The sequence below is a fragment of the Oryzias latipes genome, chromosome 21 (assembly GCF_053564925.1).
Source record: "Oryzias latipes strain Hd-rR chromosome 21, Olatipes_Hd-rR_3.1".
Classification (NCBI taxonomy): Eukaryota; Metazoa; Chordata; class Actinopteri; order Beloniformes; family Adrianichthyidae; genus Oryzias; species Oryzias latipes.
In genome coordinates, this window is record NC_136257.1 from 18,111,140 (window position 1) to 18,126,297 (window position 15,158).

Sequence of the window (15,158 nt, forward strand, 5' to 3'; positions counted from 1 at the left end):
AGACATCATTTTCATCGAAGTGGGGCTTTAAATTCTTAGCTGTCCTAGAATGAACCTGTGTTCGTGTCAGGAAATCGCAGCAGCAGTGAAGATCTCTGCCAGTCCACTAGGAATGTTCTTGTTTTGAGTTGAATCTGTTTGACCTGAGGTGACTTAAAGTCTGTTTCAGTCTCAGTTGCTCTTTGAAAAAAAACATCACGATGTCGGAGCTGCTGGTGTCATCAGAAATCACATTTCAGTCCCAATTTCTTTCAGTGTTCATACAAGACACCCCTCCCCCGTTTAAGTCAAACTCGTCATTTTGGAGGAGAAAACACCGCAGACTTTTTAAGGTTGAACTCGGCGCTTTGTCATTTCTATGCACTTTCAACCCTCCTGCAGCTCTGAAATGAACGTGTGAATGCTTCGTATTAAGATATAAAAACTGAGGAGGTTCATTTTCAGCTGCGTCGTCAGGTGATGGATGAGCCTCCAGGCTCCATCTGCCTTCTGAAGCGTCTCCAGAAGGTACTGGTCAGGAACGTGCGCTGGCCTGTGTCTGCGACGCTCAAAGGCACAACCACAAGTGTGTAGAGAGTCCATTTGTCACACTTAATGTATGCAGAATGCTGACACTTTTGGATAACACCACTGTTTTTGACTTTTTAAATGAAACTTTTTAGATTTCCCTGAGTAACAAAGTAGGAGGTTTTTTTTATGTTGACTTGCAGAAGTGAACATTTTAAACCAATTTTGGTGAAAAATCCAACAGAGTAGTTGGTTTCCCTTTTTTTTATTTTTTATTTATTTTTTGCTGTACAGCATGAAAAATACGAGTGATATTTAAAGAGTTAGTTTTGTCGTAAGCATGAATAATATTTATTATAATTGTAATGACAAATGGAATGACTGAGTGATGCTGTTCATTTCTCAATAGAAGTCTATGGGATTTTGACTTCTTGGAACGTGAGGGTACTTCCTGTTTGGAACACAAGGTTCTCATATACAGTCAGTGGTTAGACACCACTGTTTATGGACTCTGATGTTGAAACAGCCTCTGGTTGCTCATTAAGTTTTGGCAATGGTGGACCATTATGTGTTGTTTCAGAGGGCTTGTTTAAGCGCAATGGCTCCATCTACTGGAAAACCGTCAGTCGGGGTCATTTCCGTGTAGCCCAGCTGACTCATGTTATACACGAATGTAATGCATTTATGTAAATGATTTTTTTTTTCTGTGATTTTTTTTTTTTTTTTCTTCACTAATTCCAACTTTTGTCCCCTCTTCCTCTCCAGTTCCTGGGAAACACTGAGGTTGAAGCCCCCAAAGGCACTGAAGTTGTGAAGGATGCAGTGAGAAAGCTGAAGGTAAAGCCAGCCTCCGGACCAGCATCCGCCCAAAAGAAAGGGGTCAGTTCTTGAGTGAGCAGATTGGTTTGCAGAAGGAGGTGGGAGCAAGTGAAAACCCCCCATTCCCCACCCCCACGTCCTGCTCGTTGGTCCTGCTCAGCAAGGTGCCCTTGGAGTTCCTCAGCTCCTAGCTGTTGATGCCTGGAAGTGCCTCATAAGCACTTTGCTCAGCCGGCCCTCCACATGTGGATGGAAAAATCAGCAAGCTGGAGAATATTCCTCCACCGAGTGTCTCTCCTAATCAGATTATTTGGAGATTCTTGCTTCATCTTGTAATAACTTTAGGAACTCCTCTTTTATTTTATTTATTTAACCTTTATTTACCCCGGAATTGTCCCATTGAGATTGAGAAGAATCTCTTTTTCAAGGGAGTAAAGTGCAGATTCCGTCACTTAGGACACTTTTGGAGAACTGAAAGGAAACTTTCTGATTCAGCTCATTTAACAGCCGCTATCCATTGGAATCAAAACACCCCCCCCCCCCCCCCACCAACACCCCCCCACCCCCAAGGGAAAAAAACAGCATCATAAAACACCATCAGGCCTCCACATTTGTGGTGAGCTTCACTGATCGTTACTTAACCTGGGTTCCTTCCAGGAAAAATACTGCCCGGCACTGCTGCCCTTTAAGCAGACCTTTTAGTCCTGGGAACGGCCCGTGCAGCTCTCTCACAGACTCCTGCTAATGTGGATGTTCTGGCCTCCCTGCTCTCTCCTCCTGCCAACAGCTGAGTCTGTGGGGCCTTTTCAGGGAGGGGGGAAGGCTTGTTTTCTCAAACCCAAAGCTCTGTTGTCACAATACATTTGATCTCTCTGATCACAGCTCCATGGTAACTCTCCCAGATACACAGGCAGTTAAAGGAAGTGGAGCTTTGCTTTCAAAGATCAAGTGCTGAGGAAAAGAAGGAGTTTGTAAAGGTCAGGGACGTCCTTGAAGGTCTATGTTGGCTAATGTAGAAATACCTGGGTGCTTTCTCCTGGAAGTGCACTCTCAGTGTTCAGTTAAAATTATTGGGGTGGGGGTAGGGGGGTGGTGATGTTCATGCAGGAAATATCTGCAGCTAGAAATGCAGAAGTAAAACTTTTACCAACTTCTGTGAACAGAGCCATCTGGTAGTGACTATTAATACAAACAAATCTTTCTGGATTGCTGAGTTCATGCTGGCAAACGTTGAAGTCATGCAGAAAAATAATCCACTAGATAATCTCCCGCTGCTCTACAAAAAGGGATTACAACATTTGTTAGACAATATGTAATTTTGCCTTATTTTTAAGGTGTAAATTTAACTAAATATATCGCATTTTATCCAAGACACATACATTAAAAAAAAAGTCCACAATATCTCATTTGATTGTTTTTCCCAGTTTCTCTTAGTAATTTTATTTATCTTTCTTTAGACCTTTTAAACACAATAATTGGCTGTATATGAGTTTACATTGTTGAATGTGCCCGTAGTTTATACCTTCATTACCACCTCTAAGCTTGAGGTGTTTTAATGTTCTTGAAGCTTTAGTGGACATTATTTCAATAAAATATTTAATTATCATAAGAGAACAAGCATCAATCAGAGCAGCATCACAGTAATGGCTGAGTTCTGTGCTTTTTCAAATCTTTTATTGTTTTTACTCCATTCACTTGTAGTTCAGCATCATTTTGTTTATTCAATCTATTCAGCAAAGCAGGATTACCTAAATGAAGCACACACATGCAGTTATCTTTTGAGTTCTTACTTTTCTCTTCATCTTTTTAATCACATTTTCTTTAAATTCTTCAGTAAAGTTTGACTTTGTGGTTACTTACCTGTAGAGTTGTTGGAAAAATTCATTTATCTATTTTCATTTTTGGAGGAAAGCTTTATGTAATTGTTAAATGTTAAATCCTTTGAGTAAATATAACTTGTTTCGATGGCTCAGTTAATTCAGTTAGATGTAATTATTTATTTATTTGTTCCTGTGTTTGTTTGGTTGTTTGAGTATTCTCACTTAGTTTAAGTCTAGTTGACTCTTTTACGGATGCAATTCATTTGTCATTTAATTTCATTTAGCCATTTTTGTAAGTATAAAACCTAGAGTTTTTCAAAATATATATATTTTTTACCTGTCTTGTCAACTATTAGACTCTACAACATCTCATAGACACTGGAAGATAGATTTTGTTGTCAGTAATTTTCTTAATTTTTTTTTTTTGTTCATCTACTATTTACAAGGTAATTTCCCCTAAAATTCTATTGTATTCTATTCTATTGTATTTTATTCTATTCTATTGACAAATGCTCAATCCATCCAATGAACCTGTGACAAATGGAAATGTCTTTTGGCCAAAAATATATTTAAAAATAAATTCTCTTTATTTGGGTTATAGTTGAATAGAAAAGGTTTTATGTGTTTTTGTTTGTGTATTTTAAAATCTTGTTAAACCAATAACCCCTTGATGCCTATTGTTACAAATATACATCAAACCACTTTGGCTCCAAAATTACCTTAGGCATCTACTTGTTGCCTTTCTTTTTTTCTTCTTCTTTCGTTGCTTAAATGAATTCCTGCGTCAAGTAAATTATTCATACCTTAAAGAAATATTCTCCTAAGACAAACATAATAGGTCTTAAATCAGCTTTTTATTTCTTCACCTGTCAGTTTCAGAGACACATCAAGAAGTCAGAGGGTCAGAAGATCCCAAAAGTGGAGCTTCAGATCTCCATTTATGGAGTGAAGATTTTGGATCCCAAAACAAAAGTGAGTCCTGAGTTTTGGTTTTCTATCTCTAAGGTGCACTCAGACCCCATCCCATCTAGAGTTGCCATGTACTCCAAAATATGCTCAGACATATTCTGTAAATAGTAACTGAATGGTGTTTGTTTTCCAGGACGTGGAGCATAACTGTCAATTACACCGAATATCCTTCTGTGCGGATGACAAGACCGATAAAAGGATATTTACTTTTATCTGCAAAGACTCGGAGTCTAACAAACACCTGTGTTATGTGTTTGACAGTGAGAAATGTGTACGCTCATTTATTTTATAGACTGTTCAATTGTTGATTTGAACTAGTGCTCTATACAGTTTTTTAAGAAAAACTCAGAGCAATTTGCTTACATTTTGTTGCTTTTATCTCCAGGCAGAAGAGATTACTTTGACAATCGGTCAGGCCTTCGATCTGGCCTACAAGAAGTTCTTGGAGTCTGGCGGTAAAGACGTAGAGACCAGAAAACAGATCGGAGGCCTGCAGAAGAGAGTACGTCTCACTCTGGAAAGTTCAAATTGGGACTGATTGAATCAGTCAGATTTTGTTGTTCAATTATTGGGGGAAAAAAAAATGAAACTGCAAGTTTAGGGAAATATGTAGTGATTTATAAGGTTTTGAGGAGGTCTGATTTTCTTTAACTACTTGTTGTGTTTTCATTCTTCTTTGTAGATTCAGGAACTGGAAACAGAAAATGCTGAGCTGAAGAAGCAGCTCCAGGATCTTGAGGAGCAGCTGATGATAGCTCACGTACCACCAGTAAGGAATACATGCATTGAATTTACAGTATTTGCACCCCGAAACAAGAAGTACCAGCTGGTTTCAAAAAGCCAAAATCCCATTGATTTCTTTAGAGAAATAAACAGCTATAATCCAGTTATTCTATTTGTCAAAATAACCATTCTTGATCTGATAACTTTTTCTTTAATATATTCTTGATATACACATATTTTTTCAGGTTTTTTTTTTCTGTAGTGCAAGTTATTGAAGTTGTAAACTGGCCAATCAGATGCCTCAATGAAAGTATGTGGTCTTGCATCAAACGTTCAAAGCATTTGATTGACAGATTCTCCTGAGCTCGCTTTTAAGTGGTAGCGGTGCGGACTTCTTACAAGCTTACTCACCCCTGATTGGAGAGAGTGGTTATGACAGAAACGATGTCGCAAACCAACACAGACTGATCACTGCTGAAGTCATCTGGCTCCAACATGGCGGCATCTGCATCGTGAAAAAATGGCGACTGAATTGACTTCCTTTAGTTGAAGCCGGAAGTGAGTGGGAACCTACTAGGTCCAGTACTCTTATACAGTCAATGATCACGACCTGAATAAAAATATTATTATTATTTATTTTCCTTTTTTTTTTTTTTTTTTTTTTTTTTAAGTGAAGCTTTTGAAGACCTTTAAGACAGTTTGGTTTCCAGCAGGGCAATGACAGCTATGACTTTGTGACTTTGTTCTTAGTCAGCGGAACTGAAAAGGAATTTCCATTGGTTTGATGAGCAAATAACTTTTTGAAATAAAAGCATTTATTAAAGTCATTTTTGCTTATAACTTGATATCCTTTGTTTATGAAACACTTTAGTGTCGGTGGTTTTTGATCTAAAGAATTTTATAATTGACTCATTTTTTTAGGGTACAAAAAGGCATGTTAGGAAAAGAAGCTTGGCAGTTTTGTCACTGATTCAGTAATAAGGCATGACTGTTTGCAGTCTACATTAGTTCCTCTAACATGTCCGGAATAGTAATTATATTTAATAAATGGAGATTTAATAGTGGCAGGTTTATTAGCTTTTAAAATAAAAGACATAAACTCAGCTTTTGAAAGAAAAATGACTAAATGTGAAAAGTTACAAGTTAGGACACAGAAAAAAATATCCAAATACATATCACAAAGATAAGACATTTTTTCATGGATAAAACTACAATTCTGAGGAGAATGTCAGCCTTAAAGAAAAAAGTAAACAGGTTTTAGCAGATAAAACAATAACTGAAAGTGAAATGAACAAAAAACTAAAGCATAAAGTCGGAGTCAACCAGCTAAACAGAAATTACTACAAGAAGTGTGTGTTTTTTTAAATCTAAAATTCATTCTGATTTTAAGGGTAATATGTATTTATTTTTGTTTCAATACACATTTAATATATTTTCAAACTGTGCACAGCAGTACTAGTTTATTAAGAGGGTTCTTCTGCTTGTGTCAGTGTTTTCTGCATCCTCATCCTCAGACCCCCCAGCAAGGAAGCCTTTTTTTTTAAACCATGACAAACTCAAAGCACTTTACACTGATAGAACAAAAATGGCTTTGTTAAACCAATAAGCGTTAGATATAAAGTAGTGTGAAATAAAAATTTTAGTAAAGGGTTAAAAGAAAAACAAATGAAAAGGTGGTTTTTGTTTGGGCTTGAGAATAATAAAGTTTTGTGAAGAAGCAGAGTGTTTGAAGCATAAACTCCAGGTATTTTATATGTAGATTGTGGCCCTAAACAGATTCAGTCTGTCTAACTAGAAGCTCCTCAGGGTAACTAGTGTAAAGATTTAAAAGTTCTACGTCATAGTCTAGTAAAAAAGTCTCTGCAGTTTTGCTAAATTCCTGTTATTAGAAGTGATAACAGACCCGATGACCCGGTTCAAAGGGGTTGGAACAGGCGAGTAGGTATAACATGCAGAGCAGGGCTGTCTAAGGTAAAACGAACAGCATTTAGCTTCAGGCAGCTTCAGCAGATCAAGGTGTGTTTGCAGAGAGGCTGCCAAATGTTCTGGCAGAGCATCTGTCCAAAGGCTTCTCGGCTTCAGTGATGATGAAGAAAGCAAACACGTCAAACGGATGCAGACAACTGTTGGTGAAATTCAGCCTCTTATTGTCTTTAACAGGGAAATGGGGGGTATTTAAGAGGTTGAACTTCTGCAGACCACACACTCTGCCATCAGACAACAGCATGAAATAAAAAAAAAAGTTGCTTTTAAATCCAAAACCTTTATTTTAAGGTTAAAACAAGGATGTTTGACCGTGGATGAAAGTGGTAAAGCTACAGGATGTAAACAGGAGATTAGACAGGCAGCAGAAGGCCTTTCCCTCTGGGGGCTTTGCAGGGGGTCCAGACTTTTTCAAGATTATTTCTCCAACATCCGTACTTTTCTTCCTTTTGATCTTGAGCTCCCCTCATAAAAGCATTGTCCTTTTACATAAATGTTAGCATGAAAACAGCAGCAGTTTGGAATAAAAAAAACAACTGGAAATACAATTCCTTAAAAAAAAAGCTAACATTAAGAAATATTTTGTTCATTAAATCAGAGGCAAATTGGATAACTTGTGCTTTTAGGGCAACCCAGCTTTATTTACTAAATAAAATTATTAAATGTTTGATAAGCGAGAGTCAAGTGTTATAAAGCTGGAGAGACTGAAGGAGTCCTTCAAACTGATCTCTTTGTCTACTTGACTGTCGGACTTTGTTAAAATGCTGCTTCTATCTCTGGCCTCAGTGTGCTTCTCCATAAGTGGTTTCTGTCCTTTATAACCAATCTTTTCCCACTTCTTCTTCTGGGAAGATGTGTACGGTGGCTCAGAAGACCCTCAATTGCTGTGATCTCAATAGGCTCTCATTCTGAGAAGCTTTTAACCTTGTTTCTCTATCGTGGTTTCTTACTAATTCTTCAAACTGGAAGTATTCTGGTCACTGCAGGGAAGACAGAAGAGAAACATCAACTTTTTCCAACCTAAAATTGTGTTTTTTTAGTTCTTAGAGCATTTTTCCCATTATGGAGGGCATATATAAAGAAAATTCAACTCAAACTGCATTTGTAAGTATTTTTTTTATGTTCAAGTTGCTGTGAATCAGAAGCAAATGCAAAAATGCAGTTTGAAAAAGATCAGATTTGTGATTATAGAAAACACACTGGGTGGGCCACAAGCTTCCTGCTCCGCTCCTTTTTGATGCATGTACTTACAGACGAATAGACTAGACATCTTGGTTTTCCTCGTCTGAGCTGACATCTGGCCCTAGACTGTACGGCTGGATAGCTCCAATATTCCCCACTATGTTTGCTGCATTGGTAAGGGGGTTGTAAGCTAGCGGGAGAGCATTTAAACAGAAAGCTCTCAGCAACGGTTTGGGCTTGTTCCACGCCAACATTCCTGCCCACAACCCGGGCGTCTAATGAACTACCGCTGCTCCAAAGTTTTTTGATTTTGGCTAAAAATTGCATAATTATAATTAAAAGACCACAGGGAACGCTTTTAAAATAGATCAAAAGATGATTTTAAAAAGACTTTAAAACTTGTTTTATGGTCAACTAAAGCTAAAAACACTGGTATGATTTTTCAGATGTAAACTTCGAGTTTCATGTATCGTGAATCAGCCATGAGTTTATAGAAGAGTTGACCTCAGTCGACACAGGTTTGGAGCGTCTGGGTCCATGGGTAAGGGGGAAGCTGTTCCGGACCTGAGGGCTCTGATGAGGAATGTGATACATTCAAGATCTAATGAGGCCAAATAGCAGCGTGTGTGTGTGTGTGCGTGTGTGCATCATCAGCTGTGTATTCCTTTACCTGCACCCCTTCTGCTCCCTGAGACTGAGTAACTCCCTTCTGGTCACTCTCTGTCTGCAATCTTCTCTTAACAGCTGCACATAAATGCGACCAATGAGGCGTACATGCTGCAGAGGCCCTCCTCTCTCTTCTGGTGCCACAGCATCAAGTCGCTCTCCTGTCTGGAGATCTCCTCTGTCACACTCACTCCTATGAGCTCGCCGGAGTCCAACCTCTCCACAGGGTTACTAACTCCTCCACCTGCCCAACCTGCTCTTCCTATTCCTAAAGCTAGCGAGGGGTGTAGCATCCCGCGGCCTCGCGTAAACACTCTTAATTTCTCTTTTTTTCTGCTCTAATACTCTCTTTAAAGCTATTTCCTGCTTTGTTTTTTATTTGTATCTCGTTATTCTGCAGAAATAGCCGACTGGTTTGTGTTTGTGATCACACTGACTCTGCATTTGTGTGCAGGTGGGAAGCATCTCCACAAGACAACAGTCCACAGACATTTTTGACATGGTCCCCTTCTCACCTGTGACCCCGCTGGTTCCTGTGCCAGCCAGCAACGGCTGTCCACCTCCTCCACCGACCACGCTGCCGCCTGACATAAGTGAGCGAGCTCACAGTTTGTGGGTTACAGGTTCCTTAAAGTCCAAAAATGTTTGACAGAATAGATGATTCCCGCTCAAGAAGATAGTGGAGCAAGTTTTAAAATATTTGTGTGTTTTGTGGAACAAGCACCAAATTTGGGATGAATAGTTTTGTAACAATTGAGTGCATGACTGCCACCTTTACAAATGGCCACCATTTGGGATTTTCTTGTGGCGAACGTGAAGTTCGACTCAACCTAAGCAGCTCCACTGTGTAGCAAAAATATTGAGAAGTCGAGACCTTTTCTCGGGCTCTGTGACGCTGATGTGCTGTTTGTGTCTGCAGGCAAAGACCTGTTTGGTGCAGAACCCTTCGATCCGTTCACCTGCGGGGCAGCAGACTTCCCCCCAGATATTCAGTCCAAGCTGGATGAGATGCAGGTGAGTGTTCCATTTGTCCAAAAATGGATGTTCAAACTCCAAATGTCCTCTTGCATCAAAACAAAACAAAAAACGAAAATGTGTTTATCTTGCTTGAAAGCATGTAAAAATAAGAATAAATGAACTGGAGGTGCTCAAAGAAGAACTGAAGATCTCAGCTTGGAGACCTCATGAGGAGTTACCCAAATAACAGAGCAACGAGCGATTTAAATACAAATGGATCCTCTTACATTTACCTGAGTTAGTGCTTTTTGTCTATAAGCTGCACATGGGGTATCTCTCTCTCCGACTCAGTAAAGTAGAAATCACACATTGTTTCCACACTAACTAAAACTTCACCTCAAGTGAATTTATCTTGATTTGATTATTTTGCACACACAAATAGAACATTCCATTATTTAAAGCCTCCACCAATAAATGTGCACAAAGATTTGAAAGAACTCAGGAATGAAGACATGGAAAACATCAACAAGAAAATATGACTTTTATCTGACCCTCTGTGGTGTACAACAGAGTATAAGGGCCACCATAAAATAAAAATATATGAGAATAAAGTTAAACATTTATGAGACTGTGAATTGAGGAAAAAAGTCCAAATTGAACAAGAATTAAGTTATAATTTTTACAGTGTAGGCCAGGGATTACTGTAACATTGCTTCACAAATAAGGAAAAACCAAGTCTTCTAGTGAGTCAACATTGTTTTGTTGTAAGTATGAGGACATTGACAAGAATTCACAGGAAACCGGGCCTCTTCAGAAGAAGATTCTTGACCTACATGTGGATTTCCGGCGAGCGAGCCGTTTACGTCATCGGCAGTAGGGTTGCAGACGTCCAAATGCACTATGGGACATGGATTCCTACGATAAACTATAGCCTCTTGGCTTCACCATAAATGAATGCATTCATTGAATTTAGTCTGCATGTAATGTGGAAGAAGACTAATATTTTTGTAAAAGCCTGGCTTTTTCCGTCTCAAAATACTATTTTTGCTCTTATAACTTAACAACTTTACTTTTGTAAAATTACAGTTTATTTTTTTGTTGAGTTAGGATTTTTTTTCATAGTCTTATAACAGGGACTCCCTGTTTTATAAAAGAAAAAGAAAATGGCTGGATTTATATATTTTAAATTTAGAGATGAACGCATAAAGACAAATGATCCAAAAATAATATGTGGAGAAGTTTTTTGTTTGTTTAGGTTGCACCTGTTAGCTTTTTTCAACTGTGAATCCTCTGTGTTTACTTTATTTACTGACTGTCTTTAGGAATGTTTGCAGCATTTGATTTGGTTCGATCTGTATTTTAAACCGAAGACAAAAGTGTGGAACTGAGAAATATAAATTTCCCTTAAAACAACTTGGATAAAGTGTGAAACATTGCTGCATTTGAAATTGTCACACATCCACTCTGCACTCAATATTTCAATCTCTGACATGTAAAAAAAATATCTGAGGCATGATAACACATGAATAATTCAGGATTGTGTTTTTAACATGACTGGGAGCTTGTGTGGTACCTTTCCAGCAGGGGGCGATGTTGCTTCAAACATTTTTAGGCCTTTTTTTTACCTCTAACAGATGAATGTCTCTTTTTTCCCTTCTTCTTTCGTAGCGTCAGCGATGGTTTGTACTCTTTGTTCTGTTGTTTGCATGATTTTAGTACAAATACTGTTGTTTGTGTGTATTTACTCTCCACCAAATAGTAACTACTATTGTCATGTGTACATTAGAACTGCTTTTATCAGAAAATGTTTGATCAGAACTTTCATTATATTGTGATAAAGTGAGTCCATCCGTTTTTTCCCATCGAGCTGCATGCTTTGTCATTAATCTTCATATTCATAGCATGACTCAGCATGTGGACACCATCATCGAGGTTGCACCTCTGAGCTGCTTTTGTCTCCTTGGTTTTCCCTCAGGAGGGGTTCAAAATGGGACTAACTCTGGAGGGCACCGTCTTCTCTCTGGACCCGCTGGACGGCCGCTGCTGATGCCGAGAGGACCCCCACACACACTTTGAGGCAGACTTTTAACCCATTTGTATGAAGAAGTGCCAAAACCCTGTCCAGTGTCAAAGGTCAAACCCTTCCCTCCTTTTCATTTTGAGTTTTGTAAACATTTACATTGGAATTGGTTTTCAGTATTTCAAGGTAAACTCTGATTCAATAGAGAAGAGAGCTATTTTTGTAATAAATAGGAGAGATATGCTTCTGGAAGGAGTACTTGCGAGTACTTTTTAATTGCACAGTGCTGATGTAAATAGTGGAATACGTCCAGTGGTACAGTCTCCATAAGTGTGTGTGCACCAGCTGAATTCTGTACTGTTAACACATTCCTGGTTGTTGTTGAACTTAAAAAAATAGATATATTGAGATCTGTTACAGTTCTTTTATTTCAACTATAATCTCAAATATTTTTGTTTACTCAGCATTAATTTACTTTAACACATTTAGTTTGAATTTGTACTTTGACTTTCTTCTTCTTACTGACATCGCTTTTGTTGGCGCATTTTATACATTTTATCTGTCATTTTAAAGTTTTACTTCGTTTTAGTTTTTTCATCCAATTTCTTTTTTCTTCTTTTTTTGCTCCGCCCCTTTTCTTCTCTTTATTTTCTTTTATGGAGAACATTTCTGTATTTTGGTTGTATTGACTTTAATGCAACAGTTATTAAAGACATTACTACTGGAAAGGAAAAATCTTTTCTCATGTGTACCTTTCTTAAGATACATTTTTTGGTAAACGTTTTTTTTTTTTCATTATAGTTTGTATTTTTTAACTGATCAGTCATTTAAAAATGTAACTGTTCAGTTAAAAAAATCATATTTAATGTTGTATTGTATTTTCCACACTTTTTGCAGTATACATTTGTTGTACAGGGACCCGTTTGAGTTGCATTTGATTTCATTTTTAGAATTTTTTTCGTCTTTATTATGCATTTATTGCATCTTCGACTTATGATGGTCTTTTCATGTATTGTGCATGTGTTCACAGTGGTCTTTATATTATGATTATTCAATCCCCCCCCCTTACGGCGCAGGAAGCTTGTAACCTGCCTCGCGTATTTTCTGCATCAAAAATTAATTTTTGGTTTGCTGCTGATTCACAAATTATATTTTCTTTCACATCGGAAAGAAAATACCGTAGTCAGAAAAGGAAGTTTAAGCTGTTAAAGACAACGAAAACAGCGAAAACACATTTTTTATTGGAATGGGTCTTTAAACGTAAACTTACTTTATAGTCATAAAACATCCTTTTGTAAAAAGAAAAACTCAAAAAAAGGGAAATCATGGAAACATGGATCATGCGAAAACCCCAGGCCCTTTTATTTTTATTTTAAGTTGATACAACATTAGTATCATCCAACAGGGATTTACAAATAGAACTATACTTGATTTAATGACGAGACTTAAATGCTGCGTTAGAAACATTATTTTGTCTTTAAGACTTGGTTCCAAATGAGTAGTCCCGAAGACGAGCAGCACCTCCAACTCTTAAGCAAAGCATGCTGGTCAAAAACTCTGTCTCGATGTAAAGAGCGTCCCGCTGTCATGTGGCACCAAGTGGGTTTATTTCATCTCTCCCTGACAGTTTTACCGTTTCTGTTCTTATTTTTGAATTTTTCTTTTTTCCAGCAGGAATTCTGACTGAAGACTTTTTTTTTTTTTACTTTTCTCAACAGGATTAACGTCAACAGGATTAAATGTTTCATTGGGATTTAGCAAATCGAGAACATTTTTTGGGCTGGTATTTAGTTTTGAAAATAATTATTCAGACACAAAATATGATATACTGCTTTGCTTTTGAGCTTCTACGCCATGAATACTTGCTCGCCCATCTGTGTATTTGTCATTTCTTTCTGTCTCCCTCACTGTGGCGTCTACATTTCTGAACATTTTGTGGATTTATTTACCAAATGTTGCAGTATCTTACAAATTGCAGGAAGCTGGTTTCACAAATGATTAGAGATTCATTTGTCCAGAATAAGCCAATCTATCCATTGATGGGATATAATTAGCTTTTTTAGTTTTAATGAGACAATAAATGCTATTAAGAGACCTTTACTTTATAAAAGTGGGCTGATATTTGAAGTGGCTCTTTAATGACCAACCTGATGTCGTGGTACAGACTGTAAAGTGCGTGCAGCAGCAGCAGCAGACCTGTGGTAATGAATGACCTAGTAAAGTCTGCCATGGACTCCAGCACTTCCATTCATCAATCTGCTAACATTTGTGCTTACACAGCAGGTCAGATTTTGACTTTCAGCGTCACGTGTGGGTTCAATGCCTGAATGCTGCTTTTTATAGGACCAGTATGTGATTTTGACTGATGGTAGTAAATCTCATGATGCTGGTTATGAAGGCAACCAGATGACATGAGAAAGATGCTGAGAGACATATTTATAGAATTTTAACCACACTCTGGTTTCATGTGCAAGTTCGGTTTGGATCAATTCCTTTTAGATTGATGCTCATTTAGCTTCATGTCAGCACTTTCACTTTGCATTTCCATGATTAAAACTGGAAGAATCGAAACATAACCTTCAGTTTTGAACTAACTCATTTAACCTCTGCATGTTACTGTGATCAAATGTCCCTGGATTGTCTGCTGACAGACAATCCAGGGACATTTGTCTTTAGTGTAGAATGCAAATGGTCAGGATTTTACAGTCGTGAATGTCGTCGATACGCAGCAGGTTCTCTGAAATGTGGAGGTAATGTTACAGATTTGAACAGATTTTTTGCTGAGAAGGATGAAGAGTAAAATCCTTGGGAACCAAGTGAGAAGGTCAACTTTTGGAAGTGTTCAATAAGATACGAGGACTAGGCTGGTAATTAAAAAAGTTTACTCCTATTTTGTCATTTTTACATTACTTTTTTAAATCAAAATAGAATATCTCTCTCAACACTATGGTTTTCCAGTTCTGAAATAATTCCCTGAAAAGAATTCAAGGGAGTATGGAAGCTTATTGCCCTAAAAAAAAGGGGGGGGGGGGGGGTGATCTCATTTCTAATTTTTTTGTGTATTTAGAACAAAAAAACAAAAAAAACATAACTGATGATCTTCATTTTCATCTTTTGGTGTTTTTGAATTTAAAAATATTCAGCATTTTTTTATGCAAATTCTTTTAGGAACTATAAAAACTACAGGCTGTGTACCAACCTAATTACCTGCCTTTTTTTTATTAAATGCAGTAAGAACGTGGTGTTTACAATTAGATCTGTGTTTTATCAAAAGAGAGAGATTGACATAGGTATAGATATATAGGTATAGATTACATCCTCTGATCAGCAGAAAAACACCTGGAGATGCAAACCTGGAATCGTTCCTGCTGCAGGTACAGTATACCAACACTCTGTTCTTTGAGTCCATCTTGTCCTTTGTTTCCTGGAGGGCCGTGTCGTATAACAGACTTTATTTTCTATATTTTTAAGTATCGAAAATCAAATTCAGTGTATTTTTTTAGGTACACCTA

At 37.7% G+C, this 15,158-nt stretch overlaps 1 protein-coding gene across 24 annotated transcripts in view; it reads left to right on the forward strand.

Moving 5' to 3' along the window:
• The window catches only part of gulp1a (GULP PTB domain containing engulfment adaptor 1a), a 121,603-nt gene extending 109,222 nt beyond the window's left edge, over window positions 1-12,381 (forward strand). For 13 of the 24 annotated variants that reach the window (XM_020712829.3, XM_011489573.4, XM_020712833.3 and 10 more), the window contains 9 exons: window positions 1,273-1,344; window positions 4,020-4,118; window positions 4,249-4,386; window positions 4,501-4,617; window positions 4,798-4,884; window positions 8,748-8,975; window positions 9,124-9,262; window positions 9,589-9,683; window positions 11,602-12,381. In XM_020712829.3, the coding sequence (XP_020568488.1) occupies window positions 1,273-1,344; window positions 4,020-4,118; window positions 4,249-4,386; window positions 4,501-4,617; window positions 4,798-4,884; window positions 8,748-8,975; window positions 9,124-9,262; window positions 9,589-9,683; window positions 11,602-11,673 (1,047 nt within the window). In that variant the 3' untranslated portion in view covers window positions 11,674-12,381. The remainder of the gene's footprint in view (window positions 1-1,272; window positions 1,345-4,019; window positions 4,119-4,248; window positions 4,387-4,500; window positions 4,618-4,797; window positions 4,885-8,747; window positions 8,976-9,123; window positions 9,263-9,588; window positions 9,684-11,601) is intronic. The other 11 variants (XM_078939368.1, XM_020712832.3, XM_078939370.1 and 8 more) reach the window with 1 other exon arrangement.
• The last annotated feature ends 2,777 nt before the right edge of the window (window positions 12,382-15,158 follow it).